The sequence below is a fragment of the Drosophila miranda genome, chromosome 4, assembly GCF_003369915.1.
Source record: "Drosophila miranda strain MSH22 chromosome 4, D.miranda_PacBio2.1, whole genome shotgun sequence".
Classification (NCBI taxonomy): Eukaryota; Metazoa; Arthropoda; class Insecta; order Diptera; family Drosophilidae; genus Drosophila; species Drosophila miranda.
In genome coordinates this window covers 32,285,143-32,304,826 of record NC_046677.1, presented here as the reverse complement: position 1 = coordinate 32,304,826, position 19,684 = coordinate 32,285,143, and the positions used below count along the sequence as shown (strand labels likewise).

Below are 19,684 nucleotides of genomic sequence, written 5' to 3'. Positions count from 1 at the left end.
ACATTGTTGGCATACCTACGCATACAACGTGTCTGTCGAGGCCATGCCACGAACACGCGGACGCGGTCGCAGATGCCGAAAATGGGGATCAGTACTGGCTTGTATCGAGCTCGGTAGGAGGTGGAGGAGGAGGAGGAGGAGGAGGAGGAGGAGGAGGAGGAGGAGGAGGAGGAGGAGAAGGAGAAGGAGAAGAGCAGTGCAGGGAAAGGGCCGACCATTCCGATGGCTGGCTGCAAACAGAGCAGCTCAGCATTATTTCCCTTTATTATACCCGATACTCAAAATGAGTATTGGGGTATATTAGATTTGTGGTAAAAGTGGATGTGTGTAACGTCCAGAAGGAATCGTTTCCGACCCCATAAAGTATATATATTCTTGATCAGCATCAATAGCCGAGTCGATTGAGCCCTGTCTGACTGTCCGTCTGTCCGTCCGTCCGTCCGTCCGTCCCCTTCAGCGCCTAGTGCTCAAAGACTATAAGAGCTAGAGCAACGATGTTTTGGATCCAGACTTCTGTGATATGTCACTGCTACAAAAATATTTCAAAACTTCACCCCGCCCACTTCCGGCCCCACAAAGGACGAAAATCTGTGGCATCCACATTTTTAAAGATACGATAAAACCAAAAACGCAGAATCGGTGAGGATGACCATATCTTCTACAGTGCAAAATCTGAACCAGATCGAATAATGATTATAGCCAGAATCAAGAAAACAATTTCATTCTTTCTCGCTCTGTCTCTCTCTAACACACAGGTTTCATGGTCGGTTTTGTCAATTGCAAAATATGAGTTCAAGGATCTCAGAACCTATAAGAGCCAGAGCAACCAAATTTGGTATCCACACTCCTGTGATATCGGACCTTGACCGTTTCGTGTCCAAATTTTATAGCCAAAAGGAACAAATCAAGTTGCACTGGCTACGCAGCCCCCGACGTCACGCTCAGACTGATTTTCTGTCTCTCTTGCACACACTCTTTGTCGTGTCGTTTAATATTAGCGGCGTCTGCCGGAGGAGAGCCGTACTGACTTAGTATCGGGTATAAATTTAGAGTTGCGGTCTCCGCAGCAACTCACAACGTTCCCCCTCGTTTTTATTCTTGCTTTACTTTTGCCTGCTTTCTGCCAGAAAACCAGTAAAAGAAGGCCAAAAGTTGAGTTCTTCGCGTCTGTGCCTTGCCCTTCAGCCGAAGCTTCCCCACTTCGGCTTCCCCACTGCTGGAAGAAGCTGTGCCGATGCTGTGCAGAGGCCCTGACTCCTGGCGTGTAGGGTACCAGCAACATCAACATATACAGCACCAGCACCAGCCATAATTAAAGGCATCTGCCAATGAAGCATCTTATTATAATTCTATCCCTGCGGCCCATTTATGCAGGCAGCTCTGCGTTGTAAAATATTTTCTCGATACACAGGTCTGGTTGGTTTCTTTTCCTCATCACCTCCCCCCGCGACCATACTCCTCTATCAAATTCATTCAGCAGATATCAGGAGAGCAGCTTAGGGACGCCGAATCCGCCTGTTGTTTGCCTGTTAATTTGCATTTCAAGGCATAGCCGCAACTGCATGTAGAATATCCAAACCGAACCGATCCGAACTGGGGCTCAGGCTTCAGATCACTTGGAGTTGGAGTTCCTTGGAGCACCGGCTGGCGTGTAATCAACATTTCATATCAGCACAAGACATTAAAAGCGCATTAGTGCGGTCTCGACTTGCTCTGATAAGCCGGCCCTTAAAGCTGGCCCAGTAATGGCCGCCACAATGGGCCAGGCAGAAGGCAAGGCAAAAGTCAGTGCTCTGCATCTGCATCTGCCCTCTGCATCATGCGAGTGGAATGTGAATGTGAGGATATGGGGATGTGGACTTACCTTTGTGTGCGCTGTGCGCGGCTGTCCGCCTAGAGCGATGGCGTAGACCTCCACCTCATAGCTGTTCGGCCCTGCCTCGCGGTCCAGTTCGGCCGCTGTCGAGAGTATCCCCAGCTTTGCATCAATGTCGAACAATCGATCCACTTGCACCGGCAGGGCGCTGTTCCCCGCCGCAGTCACATTCGTCACAAAGTACTCGATTTCGGAGCCATGGAGATGGGCATTTACCGTGAGGATGCTTGTGCCGATTGGCTCGTTCTCATAAACAGAGCCGGACAATGCGTTGGGCTGTTCGAAAATAGGTACGGATAGATCGCTACCCGGCATGCCCGGCGTGATGATCGTTATGTACACCTCGCTGCTCTTGCGTTCGCTTTGCACCGCCTCGTCGGTGGCCTTTAGAGTGAGCTGGTGGCTAATTTCGCGCTTATACTGGGCCCCTGGGCTGAAGGTGATGATGCCCGTGTTGCGCTGCACCCGGAATAGCGCCTGCTGGCCGCTTACGATCTCGTATGTAACAAGGCCATTGCTCGAGGAGTCGGCGTCCCGGGCTTGAACCTGTATCACGGGTTCCTCCCTGTTGCCTTGCAGCTTCAGTGGCAGGATGGCCGCATTCATGGACACAAAGATAGGGGCATTGTCGTTGATGTCCTCGACAATCACCGTAACGAGCTTCTCGGTGGAGAGCTGTCTGCTCGAGGGTTGTGCCCGATCGGTGGCCACAACCGTGAGCCGAAAAGTATCTATGGACTCGCGGTCGATCTCCCGGAGCGTGTGGATGACTCCAGTCTCCGTGTTGATGCCGAAGTGGCGTCCGCCCGTCAGCTCGGGCTCCTGCCTGCTAATGGCGTAGCTCACTTTCCCGTTTAGGCCCGAGTCGGGATCGTCCGCTGTGACTGTCACTATCGGTGTCTTCAGAGCAATGCCCTCTTTGATTTGCCGCACAATCGCCGTGCTGGGGAAGATGGGCGGATTGTCATTGTCGTCCACGACCACCACGTTGTATAGCACAGTGGTGGACAGCGATGGAGTGCCGCAGTCCGAGGCCGTGATGTTGAGCGTGTAGCTGGTGATGTCCTCGTAGTCGAGCGCCTTGTGCAAATAGAGGCTGCCACTCACGCTGTCGATGTGGAAGGTGTCCCTACGGTTGCCCGCCGAAATGCTGAAGGCCACCTGGCTGTTGACGCCCTGGTCGGAATCGCTGGCCCGAAAGCGCATCAGTTCCGTGCCACTAGGGCTGGTCTCCAACACCGACACCTCGCTACTCGACTGCGTGAACTCTGGGGCATTGTCGTTTTCGTCCAGCACCACAATGCTGATGGTGGCATTCGAGCTGAGGGGCCCCTTCAGGGCTGCGTCCCGGGCTTCGACGATTAGGTGATGCACATCCTGGGACTCGCGATCCAGCTTTCGGGCCAGCGTCAGCTGTCCCGTGGCACTGTCCAGGCTGAACAGCCCCGCCCCGTTGCCCTTCGCAAGGAAGTAGTACACATCGCCGTTGAGGCCCTCATCCGCGTCCTGGGTGAACACGTGCATGATGTGCGTGCCCTCGGAGGCTCCCTCGGAGATGGTCACATGGTACGGGGCACGCAGAAACTCGGGGGCATTGTCGTTGACATCCGTGACAATCACCTTCACCTTTACCTTGTCGTGCAGCCGCGGACTGCCGTTGTCCGTGACCATGGCTTCCAGAATCAGGAAGTTGCCGATTCCTCTCGAGCCACTGCGCTCCTCCTCGCTGCTTTCTGTGTTCCGGTTCTCTTTCACCAGGGCCTCCCGATCAAAGGGCCTGAGGGTCTTGATGAAGCCGTTGCGCGTATCTATCATAAAGTCCTGTGTCTGGGTAGAGAGTGTAAAGCTCAGCTCTGCGTTGCGGCCAATGTCCCGGTCCACGGCCAGCAGCTTGCCAACGAACGTGTCCGCGGGGGCGTTCTCCGGAATGCTGAAGGTGAACGTGCTGTTGGTGAACTGGGGCGCATTGTCGTTCTCATCGATGACATGGATGACCACGGGCACAACGGAGGAGCGTGAGGGGTCGCCCGAATCTTGACAGGACACCGTCAGTGCGTAGTAGTCGCGCTCCTCCCTGTCCAGGGGGGCACGCACAAACAAATAACCGTCCGGAAACACGCCAAACATGCGATCCGCGTTTCCCTCAATGATTTCGTACAATATGCGACCGTTCTCTCCCAGATCGATGTCGGTGGCGGCCAGTGCAAAGAATCGCGTATTCACCTTGGTCGTCTCCAGAAGCGAGGTCTCGTACGAGGTGTGGTCGAACACGGGCGTGTGATCGTTCACGTCGGCAATGTGCACCAGGAGGCTCAGCCTGTTAGACAGCGGAGGGGTTCCCGCATCCGTGGCCATCAGCTCCACGCGCAGAGTGGAGCCCGGCTCCGCTCGGACTGGACGCTGCAGGTACAACACTCCCGTCACTGGGCCTATTCGGAACTGCTGGTCGGGGTTGTGGGTGAGGTTGTAGCTGACGCGACTGTTGATGCCAGCGTCCCGGTCCCGGACCCGTGACAAGTAAATCTCCTGCCCCACAGCAGCGTTCTCTGGCAGCGCAATTGTTGGCTCTGCATCACGATCCAGAGCGAAGCTGGGCGCATTATCGTTCAGATCGATGATCGCAATGTTGACATTGCACTTGCCATACACAATGCCAGGGCTAGCCCTAGAGTTAGGACTGAAGCTGGAGCTAGAGCTGGATGCCAAGATAACCAGGCGATAGTATGATTGCTCTTCTCGATCGATGGGGCGTGCGGTGGTGATGCGGCCACTGTTGGCATCGATGGCAAAATTGCCAGCCCTGTCCCCATGGATAATGATGTACTCGATGGCTGCGACCTGCCCTTTAACCTTAACCTGCACCAGCCCCACCTCGCGGCCCAGGCGCGCCGGCTGCTGCTCGTGATCCTCGGAAAGTTGGAACTCGTAGGCACCCTGGCTGCCACACTCCAGCTCTGTCTCTATCTTCGACTGCAGCACAATGTCCACTACAGCGTCCTGTCCACTCCGTCGCTGGCCAGAGTCCCGCGCCGAGACCAGCAGCTTGTAGTGGGGCTTTGTGGCGGTGCGTGCCATGTCAGCAATGTCGCCACGCAGCATGACAGCGCCAGAGTGCGCGTCAACCTGGAACACGCCCTCGCCACCTGACTCCAAGGTGTATGTAATTAAGGCATTATCGCCCTCGTCCCGATCTGTAGCCGTGACATGGAGCAGCGTTCGTTCCTTTGCCATCCCATTCCCGTTTTCGTTCTCCTTCTCATTGGCATGGCCATGACCATCCACGATGTCATCCACGTCGCTGAACGTGTAGATGTAGTGCTTTGGATAAAACTCGGGATCGTTATCGTTGATATCTAAGACGCTCAAGTAGACGGTAGCCGTGGCCGACTGTGGTGTGGGTGCACCTTGGTCGCGGGCGATCACAAAAATTTCATAATTCGCCATTGTCTCACGATCGAGTGCCTTGCGCGTCGTTAATTGGCCCGTTATGGAGTCGATCGCGAACTGCTGCTGATAGAGACGCTCCACGCTGGGCGCCAGCGAGAATGCGACAGAGCCGTTCGTTCCCTGGTCGTGATCGGTGGCAGTCAGCATGCATACCAGGCTCTGGGGTGCCACGTCCTCGCTGAGGCTGACGTTCAGCTGTTGCTGGCCGAACTGCGGGGCCTCGTCGTTCTCGTCCAGAACGGTCACCTTCAGCTGCGTGTAGGCGAACTTTGGATTGGGGCCGCCGTCGCGGGCCGAGATGCTCAGCTCCACGCTGTCCTTTATCTCCCTGTCCAGGGCACCGGCAGTGGCAATCAGGCCCGTGGCAGCGTCAATCGAGAACCACTTGAGCTCGTTTCCCGAGAGGATCTCGTAATGGATTTGCGCATTGACGCCCGTGTCCTCATCCGTGGCCGTTATCGAGGCCACGTAGCTCCCGGTAGGCGCCAGTTCGCTGAGCACTGCCGAATACTCGGACTTCTCAAACACTGGCTCGTGGTCGTTCACATCGTTAACGTCTATGATCAGGTGGGCCGTCGTGATGCGTGCCGGCGTGCCTTTGTCCATGGCCACGACAGTCAGGTTGTACTTCCCAATCTCCTCCCGATCGAGCACTCCGTTCACGCGCACAATGTGGAAGAGCGGCGTCTTCTCCAGGCGGAAGTGGCCCAGCTCGTTGCCAGAGACGATCCGGGTGGTTGTCTCTCCGTTGAGGCCATCGTCCGAATCAATCACAGACACAGCGGCCACGACGGTGCCATTCACGGCGTTCTCATCGACGGTGGCCACACTTCCGGTGGGCGGAAAGTACTGGAATCGAATGATGGGATCGTGGTCGTTTGTGTCCAAGAGGTTCACCGTCACATACGTGCGCCCGTCCTGTCGCGGGGAGCCATGGTCCCGCGCGAACACCGTGAAAACACAGCTTTTCTGACCACCGCCTCTGCCATTCTGCTGCGTCTGCTGGGGGCAGTTGACGCGCTCCGTGGTGGATATAACGCCCGTCTCCGGATCCACTGTGAACTGGTGCTCCGTTTCGGCCAGATAGTACGTCAGCTTGCTGTTGTCGCCCAGGTCGTTGTCCGATGCCATGACAGTGACCACCGGGGTGCCGGCTACAGCAGTCTCGTTCAGCGAAACATTGTAGTCGCTGTGGTCGAAGATGGGCGGATTATCGTTCACGTCCAGAATGGTGACGTTCACCTGCAGAAAGCCCAGGCGGGGCGGGGAACCACCGTCCCGGGCCGATATATTCAGCTGGTAGCTGCCGCGCGACTCGCGGTCCAGATTGCCCGTCGTCTCCAAGTGCAGGTAGGATGTATCCCCGCTTGGGTTTGTGGTGGTAGCCAGACGGAACTTGTGGTCCACGTTGCCGTCAACAATCTCGTACTGATCGGTGACTCCGTTTTCGCCAGTGTCCGCATCGGTGGCCGCGTCCAGCAGCAGCCGCGTGCCCGACACGGCGCTCTCGGAAAAGGAAACCGCGATGCTGGGTTCAGGAAACTCTGGCGCATTATCGTTAATGTCGAGCACCTTGATGCGCACCTCTATGGGGTATGTGGGCTGCGAGGAGAGCACCACCAGGTCGTAGTGATCGCGCATGCCCTCGCGATCAAGCACTAGGTTCGTCTTCACCTCCCCTGTGACGGGGTCCAGTGAGAACTCGCGCGGGGGCTCGTTGAAGCGGTACGTGAACTTCGGCTTGGTGGGTATCAAGCCCACCAGGGTGCCACGCGGCTGCCCCTCGAGCACCTCAAAGTCCGCACTGGTGTCCACCGCTCGGGACTGCATCTCGGCCGCAGGCGAGGAGCTCCGTCGCCTAGGAAATGCCGCGTACTGTTCGTAGGTGGTGGCGTAGCTACGCCCTCGGGGCGCCAGTAGCTCGAGTGTGGGGCCCAGCTTGATATCCCCCGCTTGACAGCAGGATTCCATGGACAGCCACAGGAAGAGGAGCAGCAGGGGAGCCCAAACTCCAGCCTGCTCCCTTCTGCGTCCACGGAGCCGCCTGTCCATCGTCTCTTTGGAGCTCCTGGGAGCTGGTGTTGGACGTAGTGGGCCGTATTCCTTAATTTTCGCACTTTCTTGTTCGCTTCTTTCCCTTCCCCTTCTCCTTTGTCTTAGTTTACTTTTCAACTTTTTCATTTGCTGTACACTTTTTTACTTTCTGCTTTGCTTTGCTTTGGCTGCATTTTAGATCATTTTCACGTCAGTTCACATCTTTCGAATGGTTTATCGATTCGTCAGTAAAATTCGCCTGAAAAATATATAAAATAAGAGTAATATTAGTTCGAGTCGCATGTCCAGACTTTGTTTCAATTTACTCATGGTCGATTAGTGCGCTAATGAAGTTCATGTATCACCATGTGCTTGTTGGAATAACACTTTCAATTAACAAAAAACAGCAGCCATTTCATACTCCGTCGAGCATAAAATTGCATGCGCCACTCGGGCGGGTGCAAGCTTTTCGCTCTACGGTGCCCAGTGGCATATGAGGCGCGAAAGCGTAACCAGCGTTTTCCAGCGCCTAGCTGCACGACCGTGGAGCTCTCAGATAGGCCTTCATCTGTTCCCCATTTCCCCAGTTAATAAATCAACCCCTATTAGCCCACGCGTTCTCCAGGGACTGGGGATCTTTGCAGTCGAAATAAAAATACGGGCATACATTCGAACTGATTGAAGGCAAGCTAGGCAAGCGAGGCAAGTCTACGGCATAGAAGGCACCGCTCTTCTTTGGCTTTTAGGAAAATCTAATCAAGATTTAGGCGGCGTCTATTAATCAAATGAAATTCCAAAGCACACACACACACACATAGAGACGGAGACACAGAGATGATGGGAAAACAGCCATCGCATCCATTAATACCATGCGCGTCAGCTTTGGACCAAATGAATGCTTTGTGGGGGCAATCTCTTGTTAGTTTTCGATTCTATAAGAGTATCAATACAAAGACGGGAGACCCACTGTCACTGCCCCGCCCCTGCCCCACTCAGCGAAGACCAAAAACCAAGAACAACGTGCAACATTGTGTGTAGAATCGAGCTCTAAAACTGATTCGTATTCGTATTAACACTCGTATAGCGTAAAATCCCAAGTGGACAGCGACAGCTGGTAGTGCTCGACCACGGGATACCCTTCCGCTAACCCCGAGTGTGTTTAGCACGAGTGCTGTGTGGGGGTCAAGTGATGGTTAGAAGTGATAATACGCCTTGAAGGGAAAGGGTATGAGACATCGTTAGATGGACTAACTAGACAATAGTATGGCAGCGGACCCGCAGTATCTGTCAGAATGTGGGCTGTGGATCAGATCTCTACAAGTATACATACGTAGCTGAAAATGCGTCGTAAATTTCGTTTTTGTTGTCCGAAGCGAAGCTTTTCAAGCCGAACCCGAACCCGTTCATTAATCTTCAAAATCTACCTGCTCTAATGGTATTGTTGGTTGTTGCTGCTTATGCGACTGAGGCTGCTGCGGCTGCTGCTGGTTCTGGTGCTGTTCCTGGCAGTCTTCTCATTTCGTTTTCGGTCGTTTGGTCTCTATCAAATATATTTTTTATTTCTTGGTGTTTTGTGTTCTTTATTGTGGGACCGGACCAAAACACACAAACACACACGAAGCCCAGGAAGGTCTGTGCCTTTCCCTGTCTCTTGTATCTATCGAATACCAAATACCGATTGCATTAGTAAGACGCTCAAAATCAGTTCCGAGTATTTCAAACTTTTGAAGCTTCTCCCCCATTTTCTTCTCTTCCTTCATGGCAGAGATGTTCCCAGTGTAAGTGAAAACCTCGGGGATATTCGCCAGTCGGTCGAGCTTGAACTCTTCAAAGCTGACTCCGAAGAGTTCACTCTTTAATCATATTAGTGAACCCATCTGCGGGCATCGAGATTTAAATATTGGCCACATGAATGTCTCGAGAGGAAGGGAACGAGAGGCAAAAGCCATTTGTTTGATTGATGTATGCATATTGTTTTATCTGTCTCTTTTACACTTTCCCATACGCAACGCTGGCTTATGGCATATCTGGTTTCCACGCCATTAATATCGATGCGATGGCGATGGCCATGGCTCTGCGGGCTATTTTTGAGAGCTCATAAATACCATATCTGTGCAAGATTTGACTGTGCCTCTGCCGGGCCTATACCGTATAGTAAGCCGTATTTGCAATGCAAATTCAAATACACAACAAAGGGCAGAGCATAAAAAAGATACAAGTATCGCTAGGACAGAACAGAACAGATATCTTTCGGCGACCAGGAACCGTCTTCGAAATTTCGTGAGGAACGCTCATTGGGGGGACGCCTGCAGGAACAGGCAGTGGCAGAGGCACTAACACACCCATGCACACCGCCAGATCCTTATTATTATGAATTTTTATTTTATTTGGGCTTTTCACTTTACATCTCACTACAACAAGTCAAAGCGAGCAGCAGAGCAGCGGAACAGTCCAGTAGAGCTCTGTGGAGTTTGGAGTTCGGGCTGGCCAAAGAAAACGTGTTTTTCATATTTCCATATTCATTTACATTTCGCTGCTGAGCGGCGTGCAAGCGCAAGCGCAAGCCGATGCCAGGCACAGATACACACTCATACAATGGATACACCATGGAGAGAGGCTACAAGATTTTGAACAAAAAGGAATATTTTCTTTCTTCTTTCTTTGTCGATATTTCTTACAATAACAAAACTCACAGAAAACACACAGAAAATGTTCAACCATTTGAACCATTACGTGGCAACATTTTGTGCTTAACTCTCCGCTCAGCTCAGATCTCGGATCGGATGAAATCTGCTCACGGTCCCAGCTTTGGTTGAGCCCCAGCATCGTATCATCCGACAACAACAGAGGCCAACGTTTACTTCAACCACAACGACAGCGACAACGACAACGACAAGAGCAACAACTGCCCCTGCCTCTGGCCCTGCCTCTGCCTACGTTACCGTTGCCTTTGGCTTATAATAATTCAACAATTAATCTTATTTGTGTTAGTCGCGTCAAGACGCGGCGCTGTCTGCCGCCTGCCTGCCTTCGCCAACCGCTCAGATGTACGAGTACTCATATGTGTTGTACTATACATACATATGTGCATAGTATGTACATATATTGTACATTCACATTCATCGTTTTTTTTTTTTGCATACCACAATTGTATTATTTTGCTATGAATGCGATTGCATTAGCCAAAGTTGTTTGCACAGCGCGTGGGCGTGATCCCAGAATGGAAATGAGTGGAAAAGTGATTTGTTTCTGGCTGTTGGATTTTACGCAAATTTGTTGTTCTGGGTTTAGCATTGGTTCGGGTTATCGGATTCTCACTGCGGAACTCTCGCAAACGTAGTGCCGCTGGCTGAAGGATCAGTCGAAATGAGCCCGAAATGGGAGCCCAAATCAGTGTTAGTGCAATCTCATATATGCTAGCATATAATAGCATAGCTATGAATGTTTGTATGTACATACATATGTACGTACATATATACAAGTACCTACCATTTTTCTTCACATTTTTAAATTCATTTTAGTGTTGGTGGGCTCGCACGGATACGGACACGGGAACAGACACGGATACCGATACCGATGGGGGCACACAAGCACGAACGCACAGAGGCACACACACACTTGCGGACATCTGAAATGGCTGCAGACGCAGCATATTTTTTTCTTTTAGCAAAACGTGTTTTGCTTCATTTTTCGCTCTTGTATATGGCTTGTTGCAGCAGTGGCTGCTCGCTGCAACGTTGTTGGAATTTTTCACTTATAAAAATTTGCAACGGCGACACACAGATGTACATGCTCACACACAGGCGCAGCAGATACACGGATACACTTGGAGCACTTAATTTCCAGCTGCTTTGAATTTATATTTCAACAAATTGATTTGGATTTGTGCTCAGAGCAAACACCGCACTGCACAGAGACACATTGAGCAGAGGCCCTATGTTCGGATACAGTGGCATGTATCTCCAGTTGGAGAAAAGCAAACCGAATCCAAGTCACTGACGCACCTTCACTTTTGTCAACCGTTTTATGCACGCGCGCCTTTTCGAATCGCAGAACTCGGCCCAAAGTCTCGCTCAGTGGTCGCAACGTAACTGAAAACTGAATGCCGAGCGCCACGAGTGGAGTTGCAAGCAGAGATTATGAGCAGAGCGGGAGCCGAGCCAAGCCTGGAAAAGCCGACTGACGGGTTTAGGCCAAGAGAATCTCACACAGGGAGAGGGAGAGAGAAAAAGAGATATACTCTCCTGACCGCCATATACGTGCCAAATGTGGTAGCTTGTTCTTCTGCGCTCTTCTCTGCACTCTACCTGTTGTGGCAGCGGCATCGGCAGCGACAGCAGCAGCGGCAGCGGAGGCCTGCAACACATTTTTCACTTGTTGCAGTTTCGTTTTTCATTTTCTTGTTCGGAATTGTTGCCTGCGCTCTCTCTGGCCAGCTCTTCTATGAACCTATCCGATTCGCTCTCGCTGTGCCTTGGACTCTGGGGCACAGACGGAGCCAGAGCCAAAGACAGAGCCGCCCCTCCGACTTAGGCCATAATGCTGCCCCGTACTCGGGCGCATAGCCAGTCCGACAAGATTCAATAGCCACCGGCGACCCATACACAACAACAATAAAAATTACTTGCCTGCTGTAGAATGTACATAGAGTGTGTGGGGGGTGTGAGGATGCTTCACTTGCTCCTGTTGTTGCTGTTGTATTTGCTTTCGTTATTGTGCTCAGTCGTGCTCACTCGGTCCCACTCCGACTCCAACGCTAACTCTAAGGAGCTGGCATCCAAAGTTGAACGGGGAGAAGGAAACGAAAAACGATGACGACGAAGATGAAGATGAAGATGAAGACGAAGACGAGGGCCTGCTCCCAGGTCGGGTTTGGTTTGCTTTAGGAATAAGAAATTCTTCTGTTTCTTCGGCTCTCTCTCTTCAACAACATCGGACCTCACTCCCTCTCTGGGGTCTCTCCTAGTCTCTCTCCCTCTCTCCATCGCTCTCTTTGTTGCGGGCACTTTTTATTTGGTTACTTCCCTGGATCGTCAGACCGTCTTGGGCAGCGCCGTAGAATTTTGTTTAGCATAGAAACTGGTTTCAAATTAAAATTATCGCTGGTCATTTTTCTTATGGTTAGTTGTCGTTTACTTCGCTGTTGTTGTCGTTGTTGTCGCTGCTGCTGCCGTTGTTGTTGTTACTGGTGCTGGAATTTCGGTGTTTGGTGTTTGGGACGGACCTGCGTTTTACTTCCCTTTACCGGGGTTGGACTGCTCTGCTATGCTGCTCGGGCTGGTGGTGTGAACTAGCTCTGCTCTGTCGCCGTCCATGTGATCCGTGTGTCGGGCACCGGGTGCCCTAAAGTATGTATGTATGTACATATGTATATATATATGTACATATGTATGCGAGAGAGTAAGAAAACAAGGCTGAGAATGAGTCGCTGTCTGGGGCTGGGATCTTGCCTGCAGACTGTCGGATGTCGCTACCCTGGCTGTGGCTGGCCATCTTTATTCTTATTAGGTTCGAAATTCGAAAATGGGACTGCTGAAATTCCCGGAATTCCCGACGGCACTTAAAACCTAAGCGAGCACTCGGTTCCATATTGATTGTAATCTGTGTGGAACATCCAAAGGTACCGTACTGTAAAGTTCAGGGAATAGGGTCGGGTTGGGTTGGGTTGGGTCCGCAAATCCCACACATACTAGACATAAATAAGTCCACCATGTGCACCAGCACTCTGCCTAGACCACATTGAAGTGCATAGAGTGTGGATCATGTGAGTAAACCACAGCCAGTCCCGCGACTCGCTGGCTGCCTCGTAAAACTGTCACTTAATGTAGTAAAAAGAGCATAACAAGAGTTTTGTCCGATTTTATTTCTTTATGAATGTCGTCGCTGCCGAAATGCCAGGCACGGCCCGGGCCAAGCAGGAGAGCAAAAGCAAACGGCAACAGCAGCCGCAACAGAAAGGCAGCCCGGTCTGGGCGCATTCTTATCTTTTGAGAAATATTACAAAAACACGCAAAGCCCAGCACCAAGTCCAAGTCCAAGTCCTGGCCAGGCAGCGCAGTGATGCGCCGCGGCCACTGCTGCTGCTACAGGCTGCGATTGGAGCCAAGTTCAAGCCCGAGACCCAAGAGCAGTCAGAAAGGTAAACCAATAAAAATAGCTGAGCCTACGACGCGACACATTGCAGTTGTTGCCGTTGCCTTTGCCAGTAGAGAATTCGCGGGTTCTCCTCCTCCTCCCGTGCTTATCGCTGCTCTTCGTTCCACTTCCACTTCTAGCGGCAGCCAGAGCTATAGTGTGGGCGATGGGCTCAACACAATGACCAAGTCGATATCAAGACCACTACCGAGTCGTTGTCGTACGTGTGACTCGTTCATTTTTAGCCAAGGAATGACATTATACTTGTAGGGGGATCACTATGCATCACTTTTATAAACATAAGAATACTTATTGAAATGTTAATCTTGATATAATATTTCATCATTGTGGTAATTCTATTCTAGTTGCTGCGATGCTGTGGTACAAAGTTGTTTGAATTGGTGAGATTTACCCGGGCACTTGTTCAGTATTGTAAAGTTTTGAAGCGCCAGTGCTGCAAACTGGACGTGACTATTCAAACAGCTGGTCCAATGTTTTCATGATATGCATATGCATATGTGCTCGAGTACGTATGTATGTGTGTATAAAACACCTCATATGAGGTTTCCCCGAGCAAGCGTGATAACTTATAATCTGGCCATTGCTTGACGATTAGATTAGATTAGATGCAGTGGATTCTTCTTTATCTCACACTTAATTTATTTGATCATCCAACGCTGGGAAGAAGCGTGGGCTCGAAACACAAACACGAACATACGTACATACACATACAATTTAGCCCTAGGGATTACAGTGATAGTGGAGTGTAGTGTTTGCTACAGCGGGGTGGGAGGATATTTTGACTATGTGTCCTGAAAACTGATTTGATTACATACATTGTTAGAGTATAATGTTATTATATAGATATTAGAAATTTTCTAATGCATATACTGGCTCGTACATGTGGCTATGGCTATCTAGTCCTGTTTCTTTTGTGCGGCTGTCTTTTTGATCGTGGGAGCCGCCGCCTCGATTGCCGCCCCATTGGCATCCGCCTGCCCCTCCAACGGCAGCGACTTGGCGCCAGACGCTCCTGCCGCGGCCTGCTCCTCCATCTCGCCGGAGAAGCCGAATTCGTTGACTCGCTTTAGGTCGACGCGGTACTGCCAGCGCTGGTATAGGAACACAAAGAATATGATGTCGTCGCGGAAGCAGCCTAATCGGTACATGGTGGGCATCTTGATGACGAACGCAAAGATGTCGTCGATGAATGTGTTGAGGAACTTGTAGGTCATCATGCGCCACGGCATGTGGGCGACAGACTTCATCTTGTAGTTGATGAACAGCTGCGGAGTCATCAGAATAAATCCGAACGTCAGCAGGTAGCTGTAGAGCATGTTCAGCACAAAGGAGTACCAGCCCTTGTGCTCGTTGTAGATCAGCGAATAGATGAAGTAGCACACCAGCAGGGGGAAGCAGGCCCAGCCCAGATACTTGAAGGCAAGCCTGTCGTACTCCTTGGTGGAGCTCTCCGAGTAGGAGCCCTTGTCGTTGAAGCTGATGCGGGGGAACACGCCCAGGATCTTCTGATCGTGGTTGTAGTTGATGTCGACCACCTTGTGGATCTTCCACACCTCAATTCCCAGGCCCACAAAACAGGATATGCGTATCATGAAGTTTGTTTCATTGTCCAGCACATACAACAGTATGATGAGCGACTGGAACACGGCGAAAAACACGGAGCGGACTGAGAGGCCCTCCAGCGACTTTCGGTTGTTCCAGAACTGAATGTCGTTCTTGAAGGCCAGCAGCTCGAACACCGAATGCAATATGGAGACGGCCACCGTGATGCCGAGCAGATAGATGTTGGTGTCGAGCAAGGTCTCCTTGAGCGAGTCCTGGTCCTCGTCTGTCTCCTCCACAGCACCGGCTGCCATAATGTCGCCCAGCATATTGCCAGCCCATTTGTTCTTCATCTGCTTGGCGGCATACAGCTGCCACTTGAAAATTCCGAGTGGCTGGAAGGTCAGGTGTAGCTCCAGCTCGGGAGTGGTCTGGTTTATGGGTAAATATTCACGCTGCAGATTCCAGTAGTCATTGACAAACAGAATGGGCAAATAGGTCTTACCGCCATCCACAAACTTGACATACTCGTCCAGTGGCGGCGGCACAGATCCTTGGGCCCAGTTGGTCTGGTCCACCACGAGATTGACGGTCAGATTGGGATGCCAGTGGGACACGATCTGGTCCTTGAGATTCGCGTGTTTCAGCTCGTGCTCCAGTTTCTCCTTCTCGCTGGCCAGCAGGTTGTAGTTGCGGTTCACTCGCAGTTTCTTGAACTTGTTTAGCTGGTGCTGCTGATGGCCCATGTGACCGCTCCGGGCATAGTTGGGCGATTTTGGGTCCGGGCTCTCGCCGCTCCTGGTCACAAAGGCGTGCAGATAGACACTTCCGTTGTTCATTAAATGCTGACTGGCCTTTATTTTCAAGTTGTGGCTGTAGATGCCGTCCTTGGTGGGGCCCGAGCTCCAATCGCCATACGTGAGATCCTCCTGGAGCCAAAGCAGATTCGCCTTTTGCTGGAAGTTTACAACGTCCGGTTCCTCAGAGAGCCAGACGTGCAAATCGAAATCTGTGCCGTTCTCAAAATAGTTCCACGCGGTTATTTTTGGACCCGCATTGGCCACGCTTTTGTCTTCGCCGGCATTCGTCTGCGGCTTTCGGAAGAAAGAGCTGACGAAGTAGATGATCAGGGCTCGCAAGATAAGCGACTTGGTCATGGCAAAGAAGGACTCCATGCGAGTGGGCTGATTTTGGGGCTGTTGTTGCTGGGGTTCTTGACCTTCAGCACCCACATTATTGGCCAGCTCAGCGTTCCCATTCCCAGCAGCCACCTGAAAATGAGGGCAGAATTGAAATGTCTCGTGCACGGTTGATGCAATTGAAGAAAGCCTTGATTTTGCTTACCGCGCCTTCAGCCACAGGCCGTTCATCACCCGCAGTCGACATGTTGTGTGCTTTAAATGTTATCCACGTTTTTCGTTAAGGTTTTTTACACAACGTTCTTTTCCATAAATTGCAATTAGCGCTGTCAAAGAATCGATAGTTCTATCGACAGGCAACTAACTATCGATTGAATTTGTACACTATCGATGTGCGCGTGCAACTGAGGTATCAATAGTAAAAATGTAGCCTGCTTGGAATTAAACACAAAGAAGCTGCAAATACTTTAAACTTTGTGTTTAAAGCAATATTGCACTATTTTAATGTTCACCAAACGTAAATACAGCTCCCGACTTGCCGGCGACGAGGAACAGGAGAATGCGGCTGCAGACGCTGGGCCAAACACCAATCAACAGGAGATTGCGGCTGCAGACGCTGGGCCAAACACCAAGCAACAGTGTCAGCCAAAATCACCATTGGTAGAGTCACAGTCTCAGTCAAAGTCACAGCGTAAAAAACCTCCATCCGAGTTCGAAAAGACTTGGCTAAAACTAAAAAATTCTACGTTCACAAGCAGTAGTCCGAGAACAACGGATTGGGCTACCAGGTTTGCGACATGTAGGGAGTTAGCGAACACCAGTTGGCCAGCATTGCCGCGTACAAAAAAATCCACTTATTTCTGCAAGTCACACAATTATTCTAGATCAGCCTGCACACAAACTGGCAACAGAGCCCCTCGAAAGATATCGGAACTTTGGAACGAATTTAAAGACGAGTCACTGAATGATTCGAGCCACACCGGCGTATCCGATGATAGCTACATTGGTTCCTCGCCGGAACAAATCATTACCAAACGTAAATACAGCTCCCGGCCTGCCGGCGATGAGCAACAGGAGAATGCGGCTGCAGACGCTGGGCCAAACACCAAGCAACAGTGTCAGCCAAAATCACCATTGGTGGAGTCACAGCGTAAAAAACCTCGATCCGAGTTCGAAAAGGCTTGGCTAAACCTACAATATTCCACGTCCATAAGCAGTAGTCCGACAACAACGGATTGGGCTACCAGGTTTGCGACATGTAGGGAGTTAGCGAACACCAGTTGGCCAGCACTGCCGCGTAGGACAAAATCAATGCCATTTTGCAGGTCACACATCTCTCCTAGATCCGCCAGCGCACAGACTGGTGGCAGAGCCCCTCGAAAGACATCGGAGCTTTGGAACGAATTCAAAGACGAGTCACTGAATGATTCGAGCCACACCGGCGTATCCGATGATAGCTACATTGGTTCCTCGCCGGAACAAATCATTACCAAACGTAAATACAGCTCCCGGCCTGCCGGCGATGTGCAACAGGAGAATGCGGCTGCAGACGCTGGGCCAAACACCAAGCAACAGTGTCAGCCAAAATCACCATTGGTGGAGTCACAGCGTAAAAAACCTCGATCCGAGTTCGAAAAGGCTTGGCTAAACCTACAAAATTCCACGTCCATAAGCAGTAGTCCGACAACAACGGATTGGGCTACCAGGTTTGCGACATTTAGGGAGTTAGCGAACACCAGTTGGCCAGCACTGCCGCGTAGGACAAAATCAATGCCATTTTGCAGGTCACACATCTCTCCTAGATCCGCCAGCGCACAGACTGGTGGCAGAGCCCCTCGAAAGACATCGCAACTTTGGAACGAATTAAAAGATCAGTCAATGAATGGCTACATTGATTCCTCGCTAGGAGTTCAACTAGTGCCAGAACCAACCGTCCGTCAATACCTTCCAGCTTTCAGCAGGAAGAAGGCGGTTCCTGAGCGTTGTGTTAAAGGAGGCTACGTGGACGAGTTCAGGACGATGATGAAGGAAACCAGTATGGATCATCGCCATCTAAGCGACAGAAAATCCACCCACACAGTCCACTTGCTAGATATCTCCAAAGACTTCGGCGTTTATATGGCCCGAGTAGAACCAGTCCCTGAGACGAACAGTGGAGATTCGACGTTTAATATTCTACTACCTTCGGAAATTGGAGATAAAGTTAGTGTCGGCTCTACGGTAAAATTTTATCTCGGTTCGAAAACCAACAAACCTCTTCAGCTACGAAACAAACAAAGGATGTATTTCCAGCCACTCAATATTTTAAAATTAAAAAAGGAAATGCACACAGTGGATAATTTGTAAAAAAATAAGACTCAGAATATATAAATACTTACCAGCACAGACTGTTCCTTTAGAATGCTTTCATTAACACGTTGTGCAAGAAATCTGTAAATAAGAAGACATTTTCATTAGGTATCCCACACAGATTACACCCTACTTTTCTACCTAGCACCTACCTCGTTACAGCTACAAATATAAGAAAAATGGCATTGCTTTGCTCATCCGTCCGAGCAGCTATATTGATATCAATCAGCACATTTGTTTTTTCTCAATTAGCCTTAAATTGCTGAATTGTCTCCCTTGTTTTGTCAAATAACTTCTTTGGCGTGTCCAGATGGTGCTGGTCGCTCACGATAATCCGGCTGGCACTGGCCGACTGGTTGAGAGTCCGGGTGAATTGATTAAGATAATCTAAAACACATTGCCATCATTATCCAAATGCTCGCGTAGACGGTGGGGAACACAGCGTTCGGCGGTGGACAGTCGTTCGGCTTGAGAGTCTCCTCGGGAATGCCCACTCCCGTGTGGAGCTGTAGTATGTTCAGATTCTCGGCACTCAGGCTAATCATATCGGTGGCAGTCAAAAACATTAGTTGCTTCAGCATATCCAGCTGAATCTCGCGTATCTGGTGCGTGGTATGCAGCAATTGCTTGGTGGACTGGTTCAGGATCTGGCTTTTCTGCGTGAGATCGGCCTTCCAACGTGCCAGCTCCTCGACCATGACACTGCTGGTCAGAAACTTGGATCGCCATACCTCGCATGAAACTTAATTTGCTCAGTATGCGTCGTCAGATTGTTGGCAGTATCCAGCAGGGCTCGAGCCAGCTGCAACTTGTCTTCGGTGAGCAGATTGACGCGAGTCTGCAGATCCTCACCCACTGACGCCACCAGCAGGTTCTTTAGCTCCCTATTGACGTGTGTTTGAAATTTGTATTGGGCCTGGAAGAAGTCACGTTCCTCCCTCATTTTCGAGAGCTGGAGAGGATATCTAACTTGCCGTTGCTGGCATCTTTATTGTCGCTCTCTTTAGGTTCAGGGTCCAGTTCTTGGGTGCGCAGTGTGGACACTTGATCCACGAGTACACCGATGTCCAGGTTATTTTTTTCGCGATGAATTTTATGTTTGGTCGATGGTGCAGCAGTCATGGGATTCACAGCTCCTGGA

The 19,684-nt window shown here is 50.8% G+C and overlaps 5 protein-coding genes across 7 annotated transcripts in view; 1 reads left to right on the top strand and 4 right to left on the bottom strand.

Annotated features, from left to right (window-relative positions):
- The window catches only part of LOC108161753 (cadherin-related tumor suppressor), a 32,654-nt gene extending 13,741 nt beyond the window's left edge, over positions 1–18,913 (bottom strand). Inside the window, exons 1-3 of one of the 2 annotated variants that reach the window (XM_017296085.2) lie at positions 18,696–18,913; positions 18,573–18,624; positions 1,865–7,616 (exon numbers count right to left, since the gene is read on the bottom strand). In XM_017296085.2, the coding sequence (XP_017151574.1) occupies positions 1,865–7,504 (5,640 nt within the window). In that variant the 5' untranslated portion in view covers positions 7,505–7,616; positions 18,573–18,624; positions 18,696–18,913. Of the gene's footprint in view, positions 1–1,864; positions 7,617–10,846; positions 11,482–18,572; positions 18,625–18,695 lie in introns of those variants that run through there. The other variant, XM_017296086.2, reaches the window with a different exon arrangement.
- On the bottom strand, positions 14,115–16,546 carry LOC108161755 (cleft lip and palate transmembrane protein 1). The gene is made up of 2 exons (XM_017296087.2): positions 16,400–16,546; positions 14,115–16,326 (listed from the first exon to the last, which is right to left on the bottom strand). The coding sequence occupies exons 1-2, from the start codon at positions 16,439–16,441 to the stop codon at positions 14,410–14,412; spliced, it is 1,959 nt and encodes a 652-aa protein (XP_017151576.1). The 5' UTR covers positions 16,442–16,546; the 3' UTR covers positions 14,115–14,409.
- LOC108161756 lies at positions 16,587–18,579 on the top strand. Of its 2 annotated transcripts, none has more exons than XM_017296089.2 (2): positions 16,587–16,854; positions 17,332–18,579. In XM_017296089.2, the coding sequence occupies exons 1-2, from the start codon at positions 16,699–16,701 to the stop codon at positions 18,538–18,540; spliced, it is 1,365 nt and encodes a 454-aa protein (XP_017151578.2). In that variant the 5' UTR covers positions 16,587–16,698; the 3' UTR covers positions 18,541–18,579. The 2 variants fall into 2 exon arrangements, with proteins under 2 accessions (XP_017151578.2, XP_033249773.1); XM_033393882.1 differs by having other exon boundaries at positions 16,588–16,754; positions 16,797–18,579.
- LOC108161759 lies at positions 17,442–19,260 on the bottom strand. Its single transcript, XM_017296093.2, has one exon. It carries the CDS (start codon positions 19,239–19,241, stop codon positions 18,921–18,923), a length of 321 nt encoding a protein of 106 aa, XP_017151582.1. The 5' UTR covers positions 19,242–19,260; the 3' UTR covers positions 17,442–18,920.
- LOC108161760 (golgin-45-like) lies at positions 19,233–19,603 on the bottom strand. The gene has a single exon (XM_017296094.2). The coding sequence runs from the start codon at positions 19,484–19,486 to the stop codon at positions 19,253–19,255; it is 234 nt and encodes a 77-aa protein (XP_017151583.1). The 5' UTR covers positions 19,487–19,603; the 3' UTR covers positions 19,233–19,252.
- Between the last annotated feature and the right edge of the window lie 81 nt (positions 19,604–19,684).

Coding starts and splice junctions, on each gene's coding strand:
- LOC108161760 (XM_017296094.2), bottom strand. CDS start 19,486: ATGAGGGAGGAACGTGACTTCTTCCAGGCCCAATACAAATTTCAAACA.
- LOC108161759 (XM_017296093.2), bottom strand. CDS start 19,241: ATGGTCGAGGAGCTGGCACGTTGGAAGGCCGATCTCACGCAGAAAAGC.
- LOC108161755 (XM_017296087.2), bottom strand. CDS start 16,441: ATGTCGACTGCGGGTGATGAACGGCCTGTGGCTGAAGGCGCG. Junction 16,327..16,399: donor GGCCTGTGGCTGAAGGCGCG/GTAAGCAAAATC, acceptor CCTCATTTTCAG/GTGGCTGCTGGGAATGGGAA.
- LOC108161756 (XM_033393882.1), top strand. CDS start 16,699: ATGTTCACCAAACGTAAATACAGCTCCCGACTTGCCGGCGACGAGGAA. Junction 16,755..16,796: donor GGCGACGAGGAACAGGAGAA/TGCGGCTGCAGA, acceptor TCAACAGGAGAT/TGCGGCTGCAGACGCTGGGC.